The sequence below is a fragment of the Telmatherina bonti genome (assembly GCF_933228915.1).
Source record: "Telmatherina bonti genome assembly, chromosome: 1".
Classification (NCBI taxonomy): Eukaryota; Metazoa; Chordata; class Actinopteri; order Atheriniformes; family Telmatherinidae; genus Telmatherina; species Telmatherina bonti.
The window spans coordinates 31,526,122-31,545,025 of record NC_136619.1 but is presented as its reverse complement, the minus strand read 5'-3'; the positions used below and the strand labels follow the sequence as shown (position 1 = coordinate 31,545,025).

At 39.4% G+C, this 18,904-nt stretch overlaps 1 protein-coding gene across 3 annotated transcripts; it reads right to left on the bottom strand.

Moving 5' to 3' along the window:
- Positions 1-132: 132 nt before the first annotated feature.
- On the bottom strand, positions 133-9,160 carry marchf7 (membrane-associated ring finger (C3HC4) 7). 3 transcript variants are annotated; one of them, XM_079240721.1, is made up of 11 exons: positions 9,086-9,160; positions 7,210-7,409; positions 5,979-6,125; positions 5,632-5,803; positions 4,418-4,603; positions 3,130-4,318; positions 2,197-2,366; positions 1,995-2,098; positions 1,240-1,344; positions 937-985; positions 133-773 (listed from the first exon to the last, which is right to left on the bottom strand). In XM_079240721.1, the coding sequence occupies exons 2-11, from the start codon at positions 7,390-7,392 to the stop codon at positions 682-684; spliced, it is 2,397 nt and encodes a 798-aa protein (XP_079096847.1). In that variant the 5' UTR covers positions 7,393-7,409; positions 9,086-9,160; the 3' UTR covers positions 133-681. The 3 variants fall into 3 exon arrangements, with proteins under 3 accessions (XP_079096847.1, XP_079096849.1, XP_079096848.1); XM_079240723.1 differs by lacking the exon at positions 9,086-9,160 and adding an exon at positions 6,724-6,847 and having other exon boundaries at positions 7,210-7,707; XM_079240722.1 differs by lacking the exon at positions 9,086-9,160 and adding an exon at positions 7,569-7,583.
- Between the last annotated feature and the right edge of the window lie 9,744 nt (positions 9,161-18,904).

The following is an 18,904-nucleotide window of genomic DNA, read 5'->3' as shown; positions in this document are numbered from 1 at the left end:
CCTTGAAAACATGAAAGCTACTAGCTTCAAAGTCATTTTTAGATTCACAAAATTCACCAGACTGGATCTTCTGGACTAGATTTGGTCCCTGGGCAAATGTTTTACTATTAAACAGTAAAGGAGACTAAAAGGCAGTTTGCAATCAATCTTTATTCCCAAACTTAAAAGCATGAAACTAGACTTCTCCATACATAAAGCAATAATGAAACAAAAACGTAAATCAGGATTAGTGGGGTTTTTTTTTTTTTTTTTTAAAAAAACATGACAAATTTAGAGGAAAACTGACAAAAGAAATAATCAATATTTTAGATTCTATCCCAAAAGCACTGTCTTTCCATAACAACTTCAGTACAAATGATTTGTCACTGTTACCCCTCATTTAACCATTAAAGCACTTGTGGTAGAACCATTACAAAGACTTGCATTTGTATTTAATCCAAAATCTGAATAAAGTGCACTCAGGGAAACAGAAATAGTGATTTTAACCAAACTATTTAATGCATTAATTCATTCCGCGTTTGCATATTTGCAAAAGACATCTGCAAGAAAGGTGAGACATGTTCTGTGCAGTTGGCATTTTTTACTGCCTTTGTACTTAAATTGAAAATGACACAAAGCATGTGTGAAAAACTGAGTGAGCTACCAAGTGACATGGAAAAGTCCTGCGACGCGTTCACATGATCAGTATTCCTCTTCAAAATCATAATCCACATCAGAGAAGTCAATAGACGGCCTGTTGTCTTGCACCTCCTCATCACTTTCCTCATGGGGTACTGCAATGCAGAGAGGTTGAATTAAATTGTTTTGCCACATTACAAAAGATTATAAATATTGAAGCAACTGTTCACTGAAAAACACAGAGAAGCACAACTTAAAGTAATTACAGTGAAACTGTGTTTGCAGCAATAGAAAGCAAAGAACGGCTGAGAAACATACTTTCAAGACTGTCCATGTGTTCATGAAGAATTCTCACCAGGTTGAATAACTATTGAGAAAGGGCAGATTTGTCTTTTCAAAACCTGAAGTCTAAAAATTCAACATAGAGACACTTTTAAACTGTGATAATGCTGAAAATCTGTGGAAAAACTGGATTACGGCAACTAGAAACACACAAATTGCAGTATATTATGTGATTTGACAAAAACACGATGTAATCGGCTCTTGCAGCCAGAGTTGAGAGAAGCTAATGAATTTATTAACATGGATAAAATGTGTGTGCGCATGCAAACACTTTCTCACCCCAGCTGCATCGACTGCTCCAAGGACGTCCGAAAACCTTTGCTCACAGAAATGTAGAAGCACCACCAGATAGAGGCCGCTGCTGATGAACTCATCATATTCTGACTGTAGCCAGAAAGAAAAATGAATTTAGCTTAATGTTTCATTTCAGGCTTTCATGACCTGAAGACAAAATGTCTGACAAGTTTCCAACAGATTTTTCCATGTGAGTATTCACACATTAGGGTAATAAAGAGGTTCATGGGGGTGATGGATCTTTTACAAACAAGTTCTGAAACTGCAACAGAATAATTATTGTGTCCAAAAAAAAGGCAAAAATATCATGCATGTTGCTCTCTATTTTTCTGTCATTTAACCGTGCCAAGTGATTTTTGTTGACTCCTCAACACATTGTCCAGTTTTCAGTCTTTAAATCTTTTCATCTACAAAGATCTTCGGGGCTGCTTTCTCTTCAGATTTCTTGCTTTTGACTTAAACTGGGCTACAAAAAGATTAAGGTCATCTTTTGTCATACTCGAACCTCTGAAGGGTCAACGTTCATTAAGTTCTACTCCTTTTGTTCAAACATATTCTCAGATTTTTAACCACAAAAACAAATGTAAAAACTGACCAAATGTATCATCTAAATTAAATCTAATCATTATCAAATTATCCAACATGAGTAAATCATACAGTTATTCGTTTTAATAAAAGAAAAAAAGTATGGGAGACTAAATTTTAGAATTATTTTCTCCATGTGAGGTAAAATGACTCACTTGCACATGTGTCCTGTACAATTCTTGAATGTCAAAGTTGTCGATGTTCAAGCGCAACTTCTCCTTACAGAGTTCACACGTTGTGATGGCCTCAAGGTTTGTCCCTGTGAGAAAAGGAGGCGTGGAAGAGAAATATCTGTATCTTTGTCGACATTAACGGTGCTGATAAAAGCCTCTCTCCATATCAGGGAAGTGTGTTTACCTGAGCCGATTTTGGAGCGGAGCCATCTCTTGATGCATTCCTGGTGAACGTACTGCAGACTGCCCGTGCAGCGGCAAGGCTGAATCAGGGGATTGGAAGAAGAATCCTCTCCCATCTGGCAGATCCTGCACAGGTCCCCCTCTTCCTCATCAGAATCTTCCAGCAGCAGTCTATGGCAGAAAAGGGTTGTTTGTAATTACAATAAAGTGGATATTCTTACATATTCCATTTTTGAGAGCAAAAACATTTTACTTTGAAGGGACAACAACTATAAATTCATCATTTTCAAATTACAGGAAAAAAACAAAAAAAAATCACTGTGAAGAACTAGACGATAGCATGACGTCACACACTTTCCAGCCCCGTGTTTACCAGCAGGTCTGGCTTCCGTGTTCATACGTTCATGTGATTCCCTGCCTCCTCTCTGCCCTTCCTCCCTATGAAGTGAGCAATAGCAGCATGTATTTTTTCCTCTCCTCTGAAAGAACAACGGTCTATGGCGGAGAGGTTGTTGGATAAAGTCGGGGGCAGAACCTGAACACTGAAAGGGGGCTACAATTTGACTCTGAGCTAGCTCTTCTTCTCCAGGATGGGTATGTAGTTATGAGTTATTGTTCCACAAAATGCTGATATCGTTTTGCTCAGAATGTTTACACATTCATCTCCAGACAAGACAAGTGTGTGGAAGAGGTATAAGAGGTGTGGCTCATGACAAGCTTTGTTTTGCTCTGCAAGCAGTGCACAACAGTAAACCTTGCAGTAATACAATTTAGCATTTTGGCCCTTTACCTTTAGGTGCTCAAATTTGAGAAAAATATCGAGTTGTTCAGATAAATTCCACTGCAAGTTAACAACAAACCTCACTAAACGAAAACGTGACTGCAATCAAGTGCAAGAAACATCCGATAAAAGAAAAGGCTCAGCATCCATCACCTCTCTTTGATCTTGCGCAGCTTCTCTTGATCCCTGCTGGAAATGGTCTTCTCCTTCTGGGCTTCCAGCTGGCTCTCAGCACCCAACACACCCATAGACACAGAAATATTTTCAAACACTCCCACTCTGTGGCGTGGGGAGAATGTAATAGAGGCATCTTCAAGATCAGGTAACATTTCATCCTCAAGTCTGCTTGCATGACCGGCACCTAAAGTCTCTAAACCAACTGCCCCTTCCTCTTCCTCATCCTCTTCATCATCTTCTTCATCTTCCTCCTCCTCATCATCATCATCCTCTTGAGATGCCTTATGTTCAAGGTCATCCCACCTTCTCAGTAAGTGCTGTGGATTGTTGTAGCCTTCTTCTAAGCCAGAAGAAGTGTGTGTACTCCCTTCCCTTGCGTGTCTTCTGAGGCGAGAGAGGAGGGGAGGGCAGCGACCCCGGAGGGAGGAAGACAACCAGGAAGAGCTTCTTCCTCCTCCAGTGATGTTGCCATTACTACTGCTGACAGCAGGCTCGCCCCATGACGCCATTCTAGGCTGGGAGCGGCCACTAGGATTGTCATCACTGTGTCTTTCCTGGATGGGGGAGAGGTCTGCTCTATGATTCCTGAGGCTACCCAACGTTCTCTCCGATGCTCCAACATCTACGTCCACACTCGACATCCTGGCTCCTTCGTCGCTGTCCACGGACTCGCCACCGGTTGATGGCGTGTCATCGTCAAGGGAACGAACGCTGGAAGAGCCGCTGGAAGAGCCGCTGGAAGAATCCTGGCTGGACCGCCGTGAAAAGAGACGAGACAAAAGGCGACGGGTGGAACTGCGGCCATCTGTCTCTCCGACTTCAGGAGCCGGAGCTGGCCTTGCGAGCGTCGTCTCCACTCTGGCCAGAGGGGTGCTGTGCCAGGGGGTGTGAGAGGAGTAGGCAGAAGAGCTATCAGAGGATATGCGGTGTCCCGTTTGCTCCTGAGATGCGTAGAGGGTAGATGAGCCACTCATAAAACGGGATGTCGTTGTGCTGCTGAAGTCTCGTGCCAGAGGAGACGTCCGCTGAGATGTAGGAGATGTAAGGTGACGATTCAGTGAGCTTTCTCTGGCAGTGGAGGTGGATGCGAAAGAGGAGGGAGAGTAGGTAGTTTCTTTCGGGCGAGCTCCTTGTGCATATGTGGACATCACCCGGTCTGTCTGATCTAAAATAAGGGAAAAAGTAAAGAGAGCGGTGTTTAACAAACATTTAGAAAAAAAAGGTTCTGTAAAATGTGTCTGTTCACATCACAGAATATACGTACAAAGAGCGGAAACCAATCCAGGAGCCCTAACTTGTCTTTCTCCCAAACTTGAGAGGCCAGGCTCATACTTTGTCTCGTGTTCTCTCCTGGACAGCAGCGGTTTTGAGGACGAAGCTGATGGCATTGAAAGTAAACGGCTTGATCGCCATGACGAATCAAACGAGTCACTTTGCTTTTCCGATGTACCTGGTAAGAAAACATACCATCAAAACATTTGTTTTGTTGCGCTTTCAATGTATTTAATACCGGTCAGATATAACGAAATGAGATATCTGGTCTTTGGGCACAACTTCACTGTCAAGCAAAACATTTCTAAGTAATCCGATTACAATTTAAGAAATCTTTTTTTCAGTTTGATCATCTTATATTTCGTATTAAATAAATCGTTATTGTCATTCGTAATCCACTCCAATTTCATCATATTTTACCTTTTTCTCTAAAGTTTTGTCTGTGTTTACTTAAGTGTACCCAAGTTCAGCTAACCAGGTGCTCCAGATCTTCCCAAGTTAAAACAGGCTCAGGAGAGGCAGGGTTGTCTTTATCAATGCTCCAAATTAATGGAACAACCTGACATTGCACATTTGACCGGCTCTCATGTTCACTTTCAAAACCCTTTTTATAACTCACTTTTACTCACTGCTCTTCAACCCAGCTTGATCATGTTTTGTATAATTTAGTTTTAATTGCTTGGATTGGATTTCATCTGTGTTGTTACTTTTGTTCCTTGCACAGACATTTAAATAGCTTTCTGGTGTAATTTTTAAGCTTTTATTTTATTAATGTCAGATGTAGGGTCCTTTGTTTCAGCTCAGGCTGGTGTTAAAGCACTTTCTAAATAAATTAATTATATCAACGATGAACTATGACTCACAAGTGACCATACCAAAGATAAGGCCAGTTGTTACTAATGAATTGTAACAAATAATTAATGGAATGGCCCAGGCAGTTGAATGAAGAAATTAAAATGTTATTGCACCTAAATTAACACAACATCCACACTTTTTTTTTGAGAAGCAGGTCAATTTATCAAAACAGGGAAATGCAATGTTTAGACAAGCTACAGTGTGCTCTGCAGAAAATGCTTGCAGGACTTAAAACACTAAGTCTGTCCTTAAAGTTGTGCCCAAATCCAATAAAAGCACACAAAAGTTGATATTTTGGGAATGTGTTCCTTTTTTTCCTCATGATCTGGATAAGTGATAGCGCAGACATACCTCTGCCACTGCTGAACCCATTACTGGAATATGTGGATGAGGTAACGGAGGTACTGCCCGTTCTGGAGTACAGCCCTCTGTCTCTGTATGAAAGCTTGGCCCTTTTGGAATCAGCATCGTCAGTGGTATTTAACAAACCAGAGCAGATTCCCACTCGTCCTTCAGAATCACTCTGGGTGAACCAAAAAAAAAAAAAAAAAAAAAGACAGACAGGGAAAAACAAAAGTTTTTACTTTACTTTTACTTCAAAGTATATCATTCAATAATATTCTATACTAAAATGTTTGAGTGAATATCAAACCAGGCTGGTTTTCCTGCTGTGACTTCAAATTACAGAACTTCAGTACCAGTTTGCTCCTGCTGCTGAGAGATGATTCAGCCCATGGGCGGTCGTACGATCTGCTGGAGGAGGGTGTCAAAGAAGGAAGCTTCCAGCTGGCAGAGCGAGTTTCAGAACTGCTGTAATCTCTTGACGAACTCAGGAGACGAGAATTCTTCAAAAGACGGGAGAGTAAAAGTGTTAACATTAGTTTGTGCTCATGTTTTAGGATGGTTTTGATGAGCATTTCCTCATTAGGTTTTATTCAAGTGTTCTATAAAGGGAAGTAACAAGCATGTCGATGACGCAATCCACCCTGCTGCAAACTGTTTTACAATTTTGGTTTTTTGTGTGCCAAAAAAACATGCAATACCCAGAAAAAAAAGATCATTAAGTTGTATCATTATGGACATGAACTGACTTTACCAACCCTATCTTTGGAAGAATTATAAATGCAAAACATGCTGTAAGCAGGTTGGTGCAGCTCACAAACAATCCAATATGTCAGTGTGTTTGGTTTGTTTGACAAAGACCTGTAACAGTCTGCACACACCCAGTTTTTCCTCTTGTAAACAGCCCTGTTTTAGTTATTGGTAAGCACTGACACAGTTTAAATGTAGGAAAAAAGTGAAAGTCTATGTGAGGATGAACAGTATGAATAATGATACTAATGTTTGTTGCATTTAAGAGTTCTGCTTGGACTTTCCTGGAAAAAAAGACATGAAGATCCAACAGGCTCCCGGTAAATAGTAACACTATCTTCTGAAACAGACCTTGAGAAGCAGGACTGAAATACACACAAAGAATCTAGGCTGTCCTATTAAAAGACCTCCCGAGTGTCGACTGGTGCACCACTGACATACGTAGTCAGCTACTGTATCGCACGCCGAGGGGAACCTGTGAGAAAAGAGCTCATTTGAATGCCAGCTCTCCAGAATACACCAGGAAGAACATAACAGGGTTAAGGTAAAGTGCAGAAGTTGTTGTTGCTCTTATTACTTTAACCAAACTTGAACCAACACTTTTCCATCTGACACTGTCATGGCCAAAAAGAAAGTAAACATTCAAGGAGGAGTCTAACATAAAACCAGGAATGCTACATAAACAAGACTCAAAAACAGATGCAATAAACTTAGTGCTCCATTTGAATCATATACTCTTTGAGAAAATTCTCAAATAGTAGTGTGTTTTCCATTTAAAACACAAAGGATATTTCTGATTTTTATGCAATAAACCCATGTGCTGTGGTATCAACTTACCTGTCTTTCCATATCGGCTTTGTAAGGTGATGATGCTCTGGGGAAGCGGTCATTATTGAGCACCGTCTCCCTACTGTACAACCTACTGGAGCCCAGCGATGAGGAGGAGACTGATGGATTGGATGTGTACGAGGGCCTTGAGCTGGACAAACAAAAAGGAAGTCTGCTTGACCTGGAGTCCATCCCTGGTTGCCTTGAACCTTACAAAATCAAAACGAGAAATAAAAAGATGTTGCTGAAGCATTTACAACTTTCTGATGAGTACTCGTATATTTGAAAGTTCACATGTGCAAGCAAGAAGCTGACATTAGAAAAACATTTATCATTTTAAACTCAAGAAAAAGACATGAAGTTCTCACTGCACTGCCAAAACTGCTGAGTACATTCTGACTCCTCAGTCTGTTCAGTAACATGGTATGGTGGGGGCGGCGTGCTAGTATGTCTGATTTGTTGATGGAGCACACGTGACAGTAACTCTGTAAACACTAAAACTAGCCGCCATGCTGGACTTGTTACCAAAGTCACTGTGCCTATCTTTGGGACTATGAACTCTGTCACATGAATATGACACTACCAAGCCACACTGTTAGATAAGCGTCTACGCAAGCAAGACTCTCTAAAGGGCCAGAAAGATATTGATATTATTTATTGCTAAGCAGCATTACAGTACTGGGTCAAGGAAACTGTATTATTCTCATTCTTACACAAATAATCGAGATAGCTATTAGATCAGCAGCAGCAGATGACCCGAGAGCTCCAGACATAAGGTGGTTTAGTGTGAGCAATTCCCTGGTACTGATATGGATAGGTTGGGAGCACCTGTGGTTAAAGATAGCTCAGTTGGACTGTCAGGCTGAAATTATGTGCAGAAAATAAAGCCAGATGACAAAAATATTTTATTCACAATACAGCACTGTTTTTACTTTAAACCACACACACACGCGCAAGAAAAAGAAAAGTGTAATGACAATATTAATGAACACAACATCGGAGAGGCCTACAGAACATCTATTGATAGAATAACCCCCATTTATGACTAACAAACAACACATTCAGTTGCCATTTTTACTGCCTTGTGGTCAAAAGTATTTGATTAAATCATCTTGACCATGACTAGGCCATTTCTAACAAACAGATGGCATATAACCTCACAAAACAAACAAAGTTGTATCTTTATTCGCCTAAAGCTTCTTCTTAGCCTACTTTATGATCGTTGCACACCATTGTCACGTTATTTGTGACACAATTGCCAAATATTAGACATTTACGCTGTAGCTGACTGCTTTTTTGCTCAGCTTGTTGACAGAAGTTGCTGTAATGTTTACTGATAACTTCTTCTTCGCCACCAAATATTTCAGATTTACACGTTAGCTTCGTTCACCATGGGGTACTCGGACATATCGCTACATTTAGTACTGACTTGCTTCCTGCTTGAGACTTTCTATCACTTATTTGTTAAATGCAGCTGTAAAAACGAGTTCAAATTCCAACACAAGGCAGATCACTGCTTATAGCTAGCCTCACAACCAGATAAACAATAAGTCGATTTCGTCTTTAACGTTACCCGTCTTGTTGTTTATTAATACTTTCACCTCCTTGGTTTACGTTACGTTGGTGGCAATTTTGATTTGGCGACATTAGTTCGACTGTCGTTTTCCAACGGTTTGATAGATAATGTGAAGCAACGGCTGCTGACAACACGATTAGCTTCCTGCTAGCAGCTTACCTCTTCAGCTCGCCTGTTTTAACCCCTGACATTTCACATTGGCGCAAAGCTAAACAGTGAACCTAGTTTACCTGAGTAGTTAGCAGCACTACGTGACAACCTGTGTTGATAAACGGCCTAACAGCGAACATTAGAAGCATAAGTCCTCACCTCTTGTTTCAGTCTTCCTGGTTTTAGCACGACAGAAACGATGGCGTCTGTATTGGCTGATTTTGACGCAGAAGGTTAAGTGATTTGCATTGACCCGATGGGAGTGGTTTAAAAGGCTTCAGGTTGCTGTTTGTGCCAAACACTGGACAGTGTGTTGTGTTAAATAAACGAGTTAATTTCCACCAGAGCCGAGAAAACATGGAGACATTTCAGCAACCAGTATTCACCCTTTTCATCGACTTTTTCTTCATCATTGGCTTCCAGGCCGAGTCAAACAACACCGCCATGTGGCTCAGATAAGAAATCAATCAAGGTTTCATGTTTCTAAAGGATTAAACATTAGCTCAAGGCTGCCATCACAAATGTTGCCATTTACTGCAATTACTCATACAATCTTTTGGATCACTAAAAGAAGCCAAATCTAATATTGCCCCCATGTGAAGATAGTGTCCATTACACCATGTAAACTGCCCTTAGAAGAAATTGTACACTCACCAGCATCTTTATTAGGTGCGCCTGTTCAACTGCAAGTCATATCGACACAAGTAGCTGATAAGTCAATCACATGGCAGCAACTCAATGCTTTTAGGCATTGACATTGTCAAAAGAGCTTGCTGATGTGGATCTGAGTAACAGAAAGGGAAATAAATGGATTTAAGGATCAGAATTTGTTGTAATTAACATAAAGCATCTGATTTGGATCAACAGTGGAGGGTAGTGGTGGTGGTGGTGGTATAGCTGGTGCTGGTTGGGTAATGGTGTGGGATTATTCTCATAATGGATGTGCCATTGATAAATCTGCAGCAACTATGTGACACTATCATGTAGGAATGCGACGTTATGCTTTTGTCCCGATTCGATTAGATTCTATTCAGATTTTTTTGGGTGCTGATTCAATTTAATTTGTGATTCTCACAGTTCTTCAATATTGCTGATTTTTGTAGATTCAAAACAAACAAAAAATGTCTAAAACTTTTTTTTTTTGCTTGTTATTTTTTTCTTGATTTTTAAGTAGGAAATAACAACACAGTACCCAGACCATCATTCTGCTGCTATATTGCCCGAGAAGACAAGTAAAAAGATCAATAAAAATGACAAAATTTTATAATGGGTTATTTTTTATTTATTTGAAAAAAAAAAAATCGATTTTTCAACAAAAAAATTCTATTTCAAAATTCTGAAACAAAAAATCCCAATTTTTCGATTCAACTTTCCCACCCCTAGTATATATCAATTTGAACCAAAATCTCTGTGAAATGTTACCATTACCTTGTTAAACATATGCGACCAAGAATTAAAACAGCTTTGGAGGAGGAAGAGAGTCTTAACTCGATACAAGCAAGGTGGCTTGTTAATATGTGATTGTAAAGGCACGTGATAGTTTATAAGATTTGTATATAGGCCTATTACAAGTTACAACATCATACATCATTTATCTTCACATACTAAATATACACTCTCAAAAATAGAGGTACAAGATGAGGACATTTCTGTACCTATAGGTACATTTTAAAGAAATGTTCTCTCAAAAGTACAATACTGGTCTTTAAGAGACCAGAAGCACACCTTCAGAGTACGAAGAAGGGTTCAAAGTGACATAAAGTACAAATTTGTACCATTTTGACCATAAGGGTACCTGCAGCATTGAAAAATGTAATGTTAATGGCTGTAATGTTACAAACTAGAACAGAGTTGAGTGATGACAGTAGTACTACTTAACAGTCATTTACTACACCAGACAATGAAGGTCAGATGCTGCAAACTAAGTGTATGTTTGGTCAGTATTTTGAGTTTTTGAAGATTATTTCTAGATTAAAGATAAAATAATATTGCTAAGTGGAATGGACCAGGCCTAATGCTGTCAAAAACATAAAAAACATAACTTGAAAAGGTGAGGTTGAACTTGATAAGGTACAAAAATAGACCAGAACTGAAGGGAACAGAAATGTCTCTCAAAAGAGTACACCCCCAGCGACAAGCATTTGTACCTTTTTAGGTACAAGCTGGTACCTCTATTTTTGAGTGTGTATATGTGCAAGTTTACAAAAAAGAAAACCTTTTTACAATAACTCATGCATGCATGCTCATTTCAGCATACATCTTTCATTTATATATATATGCCTGTATGCACAATATAACAAGCATTTACTGCATTTTATGCACACATAGAATCAAAAATAGTAATAAACTCACTGAAGTTATATTGTATTGATGTGTAATTGTAGCCTGTGTTACACCATGAATGAGCATGGTGCTGACTTGCTAATATCCTCAGAAAGCTAATCTGCAATAATTTTTTAAAATTATTCTCATTACATATGTTCCACATATGGTTTTGTGTGTTTGCACACATAGGCGTTATTCATATGCACACTCTGTTTCAGATGTCCTGCTGTTGTGAGTTGTGTAAAATAAGGTTTTCATCAGTGGTACCTGTGCAAATCATCCATGCTATGGGCACTGATGCTCTCTCACACCAACACAGAGGCTGGCTTTTACACCTTTCATTGATAATAATCTGGATGGTCTTTCTCATCTTTGGCGTGAAGGTTCACACATTCATTTTACCCAAAAGCAGCTGAAACATGGACTTATCAGATCACCGGAAGCATGTCCACTCTGTCCATCTGAGATGAGCGTGTGCCCAGTCAGCTCTGTAGCATTTCTACACTGTGTTGATATATGGCTCCTTTCTTGTGTGATAGTTTCAGGTTACATTTCTGGATGCAGTGGTGAGCTGTGTAGAGTGAAAATGGTTTTCCAAAGTACTACAGCTCATGTGGCTGCATTACTCATGGTTTCATAACAGTTTATCATGCAGTGCTGCTGTCTGAAAGCTCAGATGTCATACACATTCAAACTGTGTTGTGAACATTTTTGTTGACAGATCTTAAAAAGTCTTGCTGCCTAACAGATTAAACACAGTTTACATCGATGTGCTCTCATCAGCAAACTTAAGAATTAGTGCTATTAAATCTAGCAGAAACAAAACAAAGAAAATCAACAACTCTCAACTCAACTCAACTTTATTTATATAGCGTCAAATCACGGCAATGCCATCTCAAGACGCTTTACAGACAGAGGGGAAAACATAATGAAGGCCAATTCATAATAGCCTATATAAGGAAACCAACAGATTGAGTTGAGTCCAACTCAATCTCCCATCCTGCAGTAACTCAGCAACTCAGGCAGATTTATAAAATCTGTGAAATGAAACACGAAACACAACAAACCAGCAGTATGAAAAGAAGCGAAGGTGCTTGCGTATTCCCCATGGAAAGTATGCACTGTAACGTTGTAGTTATTACCACAGCACAGTGTTGTGAGGGAGTTCAGATTTTAAAAAGGATGAGAGGCATCTTTACTGATCCGATATGGAGTAATTTTAAATTGACACAGCACCACAGGGGAATGTATGAACATCAAATAATGAAATTTACATAAATGTCTATACATAATAAAGCAGGAAAAGGGGAAAGGGAATAATAAAAACAAAATCTGTGTTTATGTACATGTACTAGAATTATGTATGCATACAGCATCAGTGGTATTTGCAATCTCTCGGATGATTGTGAGTGTCAGTCACTGGAGGCTGGAGGATGTGCGGGCTGTGGAGTCGAATGGCTGATGAATGAGAAAGCCTCCAAAATAATCATCCAGTGAATCCAGCTGCAAATCAGAGAAACACTCTGGAGTTTAGTCTGCAATAAACATGAGAGTAAATCAGATATTGAGTAAAGTGTGCAAAATATTCTGTGAGTTTGCTCAGAGGAAGTTGCTACCTTCATATTTTTCCCCTTTGTTTTTCTATAGACAGTATTTGAAAGTATGCTTAATTTACGTTTAAATGACAAAACTAGAGTGGTAACTAAAGCAAAATAATGTTTGCATCTCCAACTAGTGACACTTCAAATGAAAATATTGTGCTTTTACACCACCATATGTTTAAATAACCAGGTATTTTCATTAGCATGCTGTTTTATTATCCAGAGAGTGACCATTTTATCTAGAACTTCAGATATAATTCACTCCAAAAATATTCTGATAGAAATAAATGTTCAATATAATTTTCTCTAGCAGAAGTTCCATAAAATGATTTGATGAAGCAATATGATGATGTCTGAGTTAGATAGTTAGAAAGATGCATGCAATTCCAGCCTTTAATCTGTGTTCACAGTTTTCACTCTACTGACATTATTTATTCATCAAAAGGTATAAAATTGCTTTTTTTTTCAGTGTGTAACTTTCTAAGTGAACAGTTACACCTTTGTAGAAGATGCTTTCAAATGATGGGAAAATGCCACATTACATACAGCTAAAAAATAAAAACACCACATGTTAGAAGTCCCACCACAATTTTTCCAGATTTTGCAATACACTTCCAGATATCAGCAGTACACTTTATTTTCTTCTGCAATAAGCAAAAGTGGAAGCTAGATTTATTAAACAAGCAACATGCATGTGTGAAATGAGACACAATAAATAAAGAATAAAAGGGCAAACAAAACTGTAACTGTGAGGGAAAAAGTGTAGAACTCACTTTAAGTCCCTTCACATAAACTATTATTAACAATGTATTTGTCAACACATGGAGTAATTTCTTGAATAAATCTTTTGACATTTTAAATAGTTTTTTTTTGTCTTCAGATAATTTTTCATGTATTTCTTATTGTAGTGAATTGTAATGGTTGTTTACTTACAATGTCCTGTGTACTTGCACGTTCTGCAATTTGGCATGTCAGCATAAGCAAATCTGAAATATTAAGTAAAATAAACAACACAGGGCTTCATCTTCACCCTCATGGGCATTGCACCAACTGATTCCAACTCAAAGTAATTAAAAAATTTAATTTCAAGCTGACTAACAGAGATTTTCATTGATGAACACTCTGTAGAAAATCTGGAAAATGAAGTCAATCATTAAGACTTTGTATAAACTCAGTTGGTATGTATTGTTTCCAAGGAACAAACCCTGCACTGCTCTTTGGCACCAAACAGCTAGATTAAATCAAAAGAGCATGAAAAGGAAGCTCGATGAATATTGGAAGCACATTCTTTGGTCAGATAAGAAGACTGATCATTTTGGCTCAGATGGAGTCCAACATGTTTAACCAGGTCTGGACCACCACAGTGGATAGAAGCAGATGATAGTGAAGCCTTAAGGTGGGTGAGATGAAACAGTTCTGCATGAGTGCACACCAAGAGATGACATTTAGGTATCTAGATTAGTTAAAGAATGTTTCTTGAATTAGACAAAAAAAAAAAAAGCCTGACAATAGGACTATGGCCATGGATGTAGCTAGTTTGCTGAACCCAAAGACAGGCTGACTGATGTTGGAAATAAAGGATGAAAACTGTAAGATATCAGGTGATTGAGCTATTACTGTGAACTCTGTATTTTTACATAAATAATTAATCTTTTAAATCTTGCACACAAGTAAATGTGATTCTACTTAAACAAGGACAAAGCTACAGTAAGTCTAATACAATTCAGTCGCTCATTTGATTTTTAAGTGAAAATGCGTGGCAGTCAGGGGCGGACTTACCATTTGGCAAAACTAGGCAGTTGCCTCGGGCCCCCAGTTTTTTAGGGCCCCATAAAACTTGTCATACACTTATGGTTATTTATTACTTAGTTAATTATTACCAACAAAAATTGTTTTTGATTGAAATGCAGTCGCTAAACTGCCAACAGAATGCTTATTATATTATGTGTGTCTCGGGGCACCCCTTCCGTCTCCACCCCTTCTGGTATACACACACTAATACCTAATGTGATCTGTGTGTGTGTGTGTGTGTGTGTGTGTGTGTGTGTGTGTGTGTGTGTGTGTGTGTGTGTGTGTGTGTGTGTGTGTGTGTGAGAAACGGTCTGTGAGTTGATCTGTAACTTAAAGAATGACTCGTCACAATAAATGATCAGTTCATACCATCGAGTGAAGCAACCCTTCTCTGTTAAAAGAGATTTTTACACTGGCTGTTAGCAACACAAATAATATACAGTAGTGGAGTAGAAAGTGTAATATTTACCATAGGGCCCCATGCCTGCCTTTGCCTGGGGCCCCATATCTCTTAAATCCGCCACTGGTGGCAGTGTTCTCAATTCAGGATTACTGTACTGTAAGTATTCAGTGGCAATGCAGCTGTGCATGAATAGAACAAAAACCCAAGTTGTGACATGTGTTGTTTGGGCCAAATGTGATCTAGACGTCACGAGCTGAGTTTAACACGAGTTAGAGCAGGGTCAGATGTTCCCAAACGGCCCAAACAAGAATGACTGGTGGATATGCACAATAGAGGACCAAGCAGCCACACTCATCCTAAATCAATGCTTCCATTGAAGTCCAAATAAACTTATGAATATGAGGTGGGTCTGGGTCAACAATCCTTCCAGGAAAGCATCAAGGGAACAAAATTAGAGAAGCAGTGAAGACAGCAGGAGATTCTGCCAAACCTGTGTATTCTAAAAATCAACCATTTGGTGTTTTTGTTTGGTTTTTTTTTTTTTTTTTGTATCTCAATATGGATTTTTGGACTTCAAATGGAGCACAAATTATTCTATCTGACATCCACTGATTGAACTGACTTAGCAAGTTGTGTGGTTCATCATCATACACACTGTGAACTTGGGGGTGTATGGCTGCAAATAAATAAATAAATAAAGTTCAGATTTGCTTCATTTGTATCACTGATGTTGATACCACTCTCTGTAAAAATGATCACACACACAAAGTAATTTTTCATCTGAACATAAGACATCAGACTGAATTCCAGTAATTTTTGGAGACTCACTCTAGCCCTTTAAACACAACTTGTCCCCACAGCATGGCTGTGTAAACAGATTTATGTCCCCACAACATGAATAGTACAAGAACACAAACACACAGAGAGGGAGAGAGAGAGAGAGAGAGAGAGAGAGAGATTGGGGGAGTGTATCCACTGTACTATCCAGGGCTGACGTCATCATGAAAACCACAGGAAGCAGAGAACCACTAAGGGGCGCTAAAGTTCACTCATTTTATTCCTCCACATCTTCAAACTGCATTGTTATTTGCATGCCATAACTTGGTGTTTGTTCAGTCTTGGATGCAATTAAAACCAATTTCACCCAGTTTAATTAGATTGATTTAAATAATTGCTTTGAAAGGCGTTGTAGATGCCATCATCACAGTACATCCAGGGTTAGGGGCCTTATGATTTACATAGTTCAACTTACCTCTAGCTTTGCGATAGACTGGCGAGCTGTCCAGGGTATACCCTGCCTTCGCCCAAAAGACTGGTGGGATAGGCTCCAGCTTCCCCGCAACCCTTCATTGAATTAAGTGGTTTGGATAATGAATGAATGAATGAACTTACCTCTAATTTATTACTCCAAAAGGCATTGAACAGAAATAACTTTATATATATATGTGTGTGTGCGTGTGTGTGTATGTATAAATGATCATTTTTAATTGGTGCCTTATAGAGAAACAAATTTAATAATATTCATTTGCAATCACAACCATTGGATTTATGTAAAGAGTGTGGGGGGTCCTGGAAGGTCAGTTTGGAGCAGAGTGGGAGCATTGTTGCACAGCAGATGCATAATGATGTGAAGGTCAACAAGATAGTCATCATGCTCCGTAAAATGTAGCAGTTAAAGTGCCCAGCAATCCATTATTAGCTGCATGTATACAACAGAGAACAGTGATCAAACCAAGTGTAAATCCACCCAAGGCCAACAGAACAAGAGGTGAAGGAGAAACTGAGAATGAAAGGGATAAATATAGGAGGGTGGAGCTGCAGATTAATTGCTGACAAAAAGGACACATGACCTAGACAAATGAGGAAGTGCAAGGTCTGGTGAGTTGGAGAGGAGGCTGTTCAACCCGGTTGCAGGTCTATAGGCCAATGCCATTCGCTGGCCACCCGCCTCTTTTGCTTATGTAGACACATGATTCTGCACACTGGTAAGTGAAGGAAGACGACAAGCCACCCCCCCGCCGCTGCTGATAGGATGATAATGGAGCATTCCTTGAAGCTGTTTCTAATTCATGGTAGCTGTGACAAGGGAGGAACATACTTTTTTTTCCACTGGAGGCAGCTAACTCTTTCAGCAAAGCTCATGTAACCTGAGATTTACTCTCCACTTGCTTGAATTCTCTTATGTTGGGGGTGCGGACATGAGATGGGTGCTTACCTGGCTGAGCTGTTGCTCTTTTATTCCAGCTGTAAATGAGGTTGTGGTTTAACATCAAAGTTCCCAGCACGCAAAGGAAGTGCATAATTATGTCAAATGGATGTTGGATGTCTCCCTTGTGTTTCCTCTGGGCTGTGTTTTTATCAAAATTCAAAATGTTCAAATACATAGCTGTTACACTGTTCAACAACATCTGCACGACTGGAGCGATGTTGATGTTTACACAGTCATTGACTTTAACTCAGCCCGTAAGACACTGAATGAGAACAAGAATGTCTGGATTTGTCCAGCACTGTGTAATCACAAAGGAATGTCCTGAGACATTTCTGCTTTTCCTCTACAAGACCCCTCTTTTCCCACGGCTCGTCCAGGTCTTGAGAATCTGTTTCCTCTCTCCTTCTCCCTTCCTCCCTCTCTCTTGCTCTCACTGTTTGTGGAGACTTGAATACCACTAAGGCTGGTTTATAGGAGAACTACAATACATACTCAGTGTCTTGCAGAGCATAAAAAGTAAAAAGCCCTTTGAGAAACCTCTTCCAAATTACATTTAGGTTGTGAGTTTCCAAGTTTAAACGTGAGATTAAGTGGAAAAGAGAAATCACTCCAATAAAACATGCAAGTGATCTGATTTGAGCTGCAACCATCAGTTGTTCTGTCAGATTAAGTTCTCATGTTTTGTTACTTTTAGATGAATTGTATTAAAATGTTAAGCTTTAGATATATTTTAGATTAAATAAAGACCAAAGTGTGTGCTACGGTGTAATATCTCTGTAGTATTGGTACTTTAATACTTTAATAGGTGTTCAGCACATCACAATTCACCTTTATACAATGAGGAAGTCTCTGGCCAGTTGGTATTGTGTGTACACACTGACTTCAAACGCAAGCCTGGAGACAAACATGTGAACAGATCAGTAACAATACAGACAAAGCAAGGCCACATGTGGTAACACTTTAAGTCACATGTTTGAGGGGCACCATCTAAAAATGCTCAGGAGCTATTTGCGGATGCTCTTCTCTCACCGTAGGTTTGCTCCTGTGAATGGCTATGAGCATTTCTTTTGGTATTAAAAATTCTGCATCTGCCTTGTAAGTGACGTGGGTCTTTTTTTTTTTTTTCCAATCAATGACTTTTCTCAAAACAACGTTTTAGCCAAGAGACACACTAAAAGGTTCCTGAAGGATTCAAAGAACATTTGTTGGTCGTAATGTTTCCCAGACACAAAGTGACATCTGCCTCCCTTCCCTGCATGCCTGCTGCTCTTTGTTCAGAAGAGCACCGAGGGAAGAGCACATTGAAGGCAAAGATGATGTCACCATTGTGATCATTACTGGGTTGCGCGGTGCCCTATTTTTGACCAGGCGGCTGGGAGGGCAGGCCAGAATGTCTGCCTGCCCACCGCCAGGAGGAACAGTGGCCTGCCAGTGTTAATTAACACAGGGCCTGTTTTCATCAGTCCTTACACCATCTTACGACCACCCCCACAGGCCCGAGTCCCAGTCTAAGTGCAGATGCTCCTTAACAAACAAATAATATTTAATAAATCTGGCAAAGGTTTGTGGTTGCACTCTGAACCCCATGGTCAGTTTTTTGAGTAGGTTTTAGTTTCATTTTCTTGACAAGGCATTGCAGTTGTTATCTG

Coding starts and splice junctions, on each gene's coding strand:
- marchf7 (XM_079240721.1), bottom strand. CDS start 7,392: ATGGACTCCAGGTCAAGCAGACTTCCTTTTTGTTTGTCCAGCTCAAGG. Junction 6,126..7,209: donor AAGCCGATATGGAAAGACAG/GTAAGTTGATAC, acceptor CGTCTTTTGAAG/AATTCTCGTCTCCTGAGTTC. Junction 774..936: donor ACACATGGACAGTCTTGAAA/GTATGTTTCTCA, acceptor TCTGCATTGCAG/TACCCCATGAGGAAAGTGAT.